Source organism: Aspergillus homomorphus (genome assembly GCF_003184865.1).
Source record: "Aspergillus homomorphus CBS 101889 unplaced genomic scaffold BO97scaffold_29, whole genome shotgun sequence".
NCBI lineage: Eukaryota > Fungi > Ascomycota > Eurotiomycetes > Eurotiales > Aspergillaceae > Aspergillus > Aspergillus homomorphus.
The window spans coordinates 180,516-186,714 of record NW_020291915.1 but is presented as its reverse complement, the minus strand read 5'-3'; the positions used below and the strand labels follow the sequence as shown (position 1 = coordinate 186,714).

Here is a 6,199-nt window from a genome sequence, read left to right as displayed (position 1 = left end):
CAGCACCAGCACCAGCACCAGCACCAGCACCAGCACCAGCACCAGCACCAGCACCAGCACCAGCACCAGCACCAGCACCAGCACCAGCACCAGCAGCATCAGTAGCAGCAGCCGCTACACCCGGCCGGAAAGTACAGATACAAGTGCCATCGGTCCTCCTTCGGTAGGAGTACCGGCCGCTGCCTAATTGGTCCGGGCGCGCTGCATGGCCCCCTGTGTTTGCGATGAGCTCGTCATGGGTGGTCCAGGGGGCTCCGCAGGCCGCGCAGCCCCATGCCAGCTGCACGCCACGCTCCGACTCCTCGTGGGCCAGGCGTTCCACGCAAACCGGGTGGAAATACTTGGAGCAAGCCGAGCATTGGACAACGTAGGGTGTAGAAACCGGGGGCCTGGGATTGAGGTCGCGGAGCCTACACAACTGACACCTCGTGGAGGGGTCATTAGTCCGGTCAGTAAAGAACTCCTTGACAGTCACCTTGTGGCTTTGGAGCTGCTCGGGTGAGTAGTGTGGCCATTCCTTCAGGTAGTGATGGTATAGCATGATGCTTTCCTGTCGAGTGCCCCGAACGAACGCTGCTTCGAAGTCCAGAGTGTGGTGGTGGTGCATGATACGCATCTTGTGAAAGATATGAGGGTTCATGAAGGTTGTTTAAATACCCTGCATTGATGCATCATGAAAGGAAAAAAAAGCGTGAGGTATAGTCCTTATCTTTGTTACAGTGCCAGGTTTGTCGTGAGGCATGTAGAATAGATAAAGCCGCTAGTGAAGATTCCCGACCTAATTGTAACACGCCCCTTTTCTCTCTCTGCGAGCTCCCAGTAATTTCTCTTCCAGATTCGAGACAGTTCCGAGAATCATGATAGCGTACTGTGCAGAAATGGTTACCATTTTTGTCTGGGTACGTTAGGCTTCAATTCCTTCAACTTAATTGATAGGCGGACCGAAGAAGCTGCATAGCTGGCAGGCTACTATCGCTTCCTGGATAACGTGTGTCTTTATTCTAGAGTTTTATTGTCGGATACTGACACAGGATTTCTTGTTCAGTAGTTGGTAAATGATTATACTGGCACTATACTCACGAGAGGTAGTTTATATAGAAGCTAGTTTGGGAGATGGGGGTAATCAGGAAAGAGAAGAGGACTGGTGGGGCATTCCAAAACAGCAATCATTGTCTACTGTTATCTGGATACGCAACGACCTATTCATAACGAAACTAGGATCAGAAATGTGACTAATATGCTGTTCTCAAGTCTCACGATTTGCTCGCAGACTCGACACCAGCAAGCTCAAGCGTTGAGTTCACGATATCATCCTATAAACTGACATCATACACAAACCCTAAAACAACGAACCACTACCCAGTTCCAACCTACAAATCTTCCAGTGAATCTACTACAGGTAACACAAAATGCCAACGGCAATTTTCATAAGTTGATACTATGAAAGAAGCAAGGGAAAAAAAAGAACCCAAGCCCAACCCGGACCCAAGCCTAAGCATCATCACCAATCCAGACATACTAATCAACAACCACGACCGATACAAACGCATCAAACCGCAACCTCCTCGCGAGGCCAATCCAGCCTCTGTGCCGCATACCTCCCACGCTCAAACGGCATAATCACCGCCTCAAGCACATGCACCTGGATGGGGTACCCATCGATAGCAAAGTATCCGACGCCCCGCAGAAGCGACGGGCGGGCCAGGCAGTTCAGGAACAGCGAGCCATGGTTCTCAAGGATGTGGATGCGCTCCTGGCGGCTCATGCGGCTGGTGCAGATGTGGGCGTCGCCCGGCTCCAGGGGCAGCTGGTCGAGCAGGTCCAGCGCCGTGCGGGGCTCTGAGGCACCGATGCACGAGATACAGATGATTGTCATGTCCCAATGGACGCCGACCAGGCCGCGGTGTCCCGCCGCGCTGAGGTGGTCGCGGAGCTGCTCTATCAGCACGTCGCGCGCCTCCTCGCGCGAGGTCCACCATTCGCCCTTTTCGACGGGCATTTTGGCAAGGGGGGTTGTGGTGATGGTGGTTGTGATGATGGCGGTTTCCTGGCTCAGGTTGAGCGTGGGAGCTGGCGAGAGGAAGAGGTCGGGTGGGTGGAGAGGGTGGTGAGAGCGCATTTATATGTCTCGCTCTCCGGGTCTTCTCTTTGTAGTCTGAGGATATCTGGCTCTGGGATTCGGTCACGCGGACACTTCATCTTTAAGACAGTGATTTAAGAGGAGTTTTTCAAGAAAGTGATAATGGAGGTTTGTCCCTCAATGAGAGATTGCTTTGTTGCCTTTTTGATCTTCCTGAAAAACACCTTCTATCTACATCTGCGCCTTCTTTGTTGGAGCTTGTGGAAGCTTTCATCAGAGCTTGTGTATGCTATTATCGACATGTGAGTCGAGAGCCTGGACATATCCACGAGCCCGTCCTCTCCTTTCCTCGATTGAGAACTGTTCCAGGTGGAATATTGGCAGTTTACAGTCATCGCGTACGAGAGTATCCGTGGCTCCATGCCAACAAAAGCATGCACTCTCAGATTAGTCAAATGACAAGGATTATACTTAATCGATAGATACAAGGTATTCTGGGGCTCACCGATTTTATCTGGCGTCAGGTTCAATGATAAGGCCACGCCCGAGCATTTATGTAGGTCAAACAACCCAGACTCTCACTCTGTTTCCATCGAAATCACGTAGTTCATTTCTACAGAACACCTTTGTCACATGCATACGTACTTAGACTATAGGGTCCTTGATCATCCTTCCCAATTATACTTCATTTGCCAGAGTTACCGAGACAGGAATACATCCATCAGGCATTCCAAGTACTATGAGCAAGTCCACTGGCAAAATATGGTCCTGCACTTTCCAAGCCGTGCACCTAAATGACCCGGAGCTCAATGGCAACCTACCGATTAAACCGTCTAGAACGCCCATCTCGTCACTCCAGCAGACTCAATACACCATCTGCGGCTAAATAACAGTATTGCACTGCAGCACTAAGTGCATAGCCTCCCACCTCTAAGACCTACTAGGGACAAACAGACTAACCCTGACACGGTAATTCGAGGTCCCGGTTGTCCAATCAATTACCACGTAAGATGATGAGCTCGGGGTATACTTCAAGCTCGTTATTGCTTGATTATAGAGAGCTCAAATTGAGCTCATTCAACAAGCACGTCTTGGTGGCGCAATTGGTTAGCGCGTACGACTGTTAATCGTGAGGTTGAGAGTTCGATCCTCTCCTAGGACGTCAATTCTTTTTGCCCCTTCTGTTTTTGTTCCGTGGTTTTGCCGGTCCTGGCGGTGAAGAGGGTTAGGACTAGCACATTAGATAGACTTGTTAAAAGGGAAGGACGCTGGGAAATTTCGTCCGTGATATCGTCTTCATAAGCTGGAAACGGTCGTGATGCATTTTTGAAACGGTAGCCTTTCCACGAGATAGTTTTATGAAAGTGATGAAGAAGAGTACGAGTTGTATCCGTTCCATGGTCTGGCTAGTAGAACATCTTGTGTATCTTTGGTAATTAGTGGCAGATGGAAAGGGATTAACTAGGGGGAATCAATTGACAGACACGAACTCGGGTTGCACCGTAACATGACTCTAACGAGAGACACCGATTGAGGACAAAGCGTCAATCAAACAGGTGGATATATTAGCAACAAGAACCATAGAAAATAGTATACTGAATACAGGGACAGAAAAAGAAAAGAATGGCCCATTTTAGCATATCTAAACACTAAACCTGAACCCGGTCTATCATCCGTACAAATAAGAAGAAACAAATGAAAAAAAAGAAGATCAAAATGGTACTTTTGCCCCGCTTGCATACAGCTTGCACAAGTCACACAGGCCTTCTCTCTTTTCGGTCATCTGAAGCAACCAGAGCAGCGGAGCATGGGACTGGCGATCTTAATAATCACTGATTGCTTGCAGTGAGCAAAGACGGACACTATGGGACAAGCTCCCAGTGGGGTCGAGTGGTAGTCATGTAAAAGGCGTCGAGTGGAAGGATGTCTGCGAAGGGTAAACGGATGGCGGAATTAAAAAGAGCAAGTTCCTCGCTGCAAAATGTTCATAGGCGTAGCATGTCTGCTGATGGTGATACACTGTAGTTCTCAAGAGCTAAAGACGACGAATTTACTCCCGAGAAACATCGCGGCCGAAGGTCTTGGCCTTGATCCAGTCGACAGCGACCAGGACACGGTTACGAGCTAGAAGATGAGTAAGCAGATATTCAAAGGCTTCCAACACATGAGGGATACTTACTGCTGAAGCACATGCTCAGATAAGCACTGCGCCAGAAGAGGTAAGTCATGGTACCACCACTGGCAATGTTGCCGCTCAGCCAGCTGATGTCGGCAACAGCACGTTCCTTTCCAATGTAGGCCAGACTGCCCTGGTGGGAGTACTGGAAGGGACCGATCTGCTTGGTTCTCCGCAACTGCTTCTGACGCTCCCGGATCTCATCGAAGATCTGGTTGCGCTCCTCATCGTTCTTGGCCTGGGCCTGAGCCTCCGAAAGCTGCTTTAGTTCAGACTCGACATTCTCAGTTTTGGCCATAGTGTTGAACAGACGGGCAAGGAAAGCACCCTCCTGGCTGGCAACCTGAGCGGTGGGAGCATAGTTAGTGATGGCGCAGTCACCGACAGCCCAAACGTTCTCAGCACCGTTCACGACGAGGTACTCGTTCACAGCCAAACCGCGGCGGGAGTCCTTCTGGGCGGGAAGCTGGCTCATCAAGTCGCGAACGACGGGGCGAACCGCGTTACCGGTGGCCCAGACAAGGAGACCGTAGGGGATCTTTTCCAGGCTCTTGGTGCCGTCGGGGTTGGAGACTTCGGCCTCGATGAACTTGTCGGTGACGTTCTTGACCATGGTCTTGGCGCGGATGGTGATCTTCTCCTCCTTGAAGGTCGACTCGGTGTAGTCGATCAGCTGCTTGGAGAACATGGGAAGAACGTTGGGAAGAGCCTCGACCAGAGTGACGCGGAAGTTCTCCTGGATCTCAGGAACCCACTTCTTGAGATCCTCCTCGAAGAAGTCCTGTATTTCACCGGCGAACTCAACACCCGTGGGGCCACCACCGACGACAACCATGTGCAACAGGCGCTTGACCTCATCGGGGGTCTGATCCTTGAACATGGCAGTTTCCACGCAGTCCATGATGCGCTTGCGGATCTTCTGAGCATCGTCGACTTCCTTCAAAAAGCAGGAGTGCTCCTTCACACCCTTGATGCCTGCTCGCAGTTAATTCCCCGAACACCTCCACAACGAGAATTGGATCACATACCAAAAGTGGCGTTCTCAGCACCAACACCAACGACAAGCATGTCGAAGGGCACCTCAGTGTGAGAGATCTCACCCTTGATCTCGGAATCGTCGCTGATGTAAACGACACGCTTCTCGTAGTCGATCTTGGTGGCCTCGGCTTCGTAGAACTTCACATGGGCCTTCTTCTGACGGAGGATGTTGCGGATAGGCTCCATGATAGAGCGGTGCTCAACCTGTCCAGTTGTGCAGGAGGGGAGGAGAGGAGTGAAAAGGAAGTAGTTCCGGGGCGAGATCACGACGACATTGTAGTTCTCGGTGTCGAGCTTCTTCAGCAAGGAGACAGAACCCCATCCGGAACCTGCGCGACGAGGTCCTCGTTAGTTAATGTCTGGGCCGTCGCGATCGCGTCATGCCTGAGATCGACGGGGGGTCACTCCAGGAGACGAGGAGCCTTACCCAGGATAACCAAAGTCTTTTTGGACGGATCGGGTTCGATCTGGTCGACAGGGTGGCACGAGTCGTAAACGCTGTAAGCCAAGTAGCCGGCCATACCCACGGTGCTCATCCAGGTCAGGCGCCAGGTCCAGCGCAAGAACCCGAAGCGCTTCTTGGGCTTGGGGGCGGGCAATGCCGGTTGAGGAGCAGCATCAGCGTAGGCGCGACGGGTGGAGCGCTGGAACTGGGAGAATCTCAAGGGACGTGCGGACCGGAGAAGCTGGGGTCGCGTCGAAAGCGACCTGCGCGACAGCGACGACAGCTGCATAGTGGCTGGGGAAGCCATCTTGGACCGGATTGCCAGTGTACTTCCAACCATTGTCGCACCTGAGCCAAAAGGCAAAGGGAAAGGGGAGAGAGAGTGGAGAGGGGGGGGAGGTGGGTAGGTTATGTTGAGTTTGAATGAAAGAAAGAGAAAGAGAAGCGATTCAGAGATGAT

General features: G+C 51.7%; 3 protein-coding genes and 1 non-coding gene across 4 annotated transcripts in view; 1 reads left to right on the top strand and 3 right to left on the bottom strand.

Moving 5' to 3' along the window:
• BO97DRAFT_455574 (uncharacterized protein) overlaps positions 1-791 on the bottom strand; it is a gene marked incomplete at its 3' end in the record, with an annotated part of 2,798 nt that extends 2,007 nt beyond the window's left edge. The window contains exon 1 of the mRNA XM_025699140.1: positions 7-791. Within this exon, the coding sequence (XP_025549618.1) occupies positions 7-640 (634 nt within the window). The 5' untranslated portion in view covers positions 641-791. The remainder of the gene's footprint in view (positions 1-6) is intronic.
• Positions 792-1,253: 462 nt separating this feature from the next.
• On the bottom strand, positions 1,254-1,999 carry BO97DRAFT_415994 (uncharacterized protein; the record flags this gene model as incomplete). The annotated part of the gene is made up of 3 exons (XM_025696419.1): positions 1,254-1,313; positions 1,375-1,393; positions 1,599-1,999. 3 exons carry the CDS (start codon positions 1,997-1,999, stop codon positions 1,254-1,256), a joined length of 480 nt encoding a protein of 159 aa, XP_025549617.1.
• Positions 2,000-3,168: 1,169 nt separating this feature from the next.
• On the top strand, positions 3,169-3,242 carry BO97DRAFT_t191. Its single transcript has one exon. It is a non-coding gene; the product is annotated as a tRNA-Asn (tRNA).
• Positions 3,243-3,975: 733 nt separating this feature from the next.
• On the bottom strand, positions 3,976-6,187 carry BO97DRAFT_126853 (alternative NADH-dehydrogenase). Its single transcript, XM_025690012.1, has 4 exons — positions 5,722-6,187; positions 5,285-5,623; positions 4,260-5,231; positions 3,976-4,204 (listed from the first exon to the last, which is right to left on the bottom strand). The coding sequence occupies exons 1-4, from the start codon at positions 6,077-6,079 to the stop codon at positions 4,131-4,133; spliced, it is 1,743 nt and encodes a 580-aa protein (XP_025549616.1). The 5' UTR covers positions 6,080-6,187; the 3' UTR covers positions 3,976-4,130.
• Between the last annotated feature and the right edge of the window lie 12 nt (positions 6,188-6,199).

What these genes read in the sequence shown, in the direction of transcription:
- BO97DRAFT_126853 (XM_025690012.1), bottom strand. Translation starts at nt 6,079, where the DNA reads ATGGTTGGAAGTACACTGGCAATCCGGTCCAAGATGGCTTCCCCAGCC. An exon ending in TGCTGAGAACGCCACTTTTG is followed by an intron (nt 5,232 to 5,284) that starts GTATGTGATCCA and finishes AACTGCGAGCAG; the next exon opens with GCATCAAGGGTGTGAAGGAG. An exon ending in TCTGAGCATGTGCTTCAGCA is followed by an intron (nt 4,205 to 4,259) that starts GTAAGTATCCCT and finishes CTCATCTTCTAG; the next exon opens with CTCGTAACCGTGTCCTGGTC.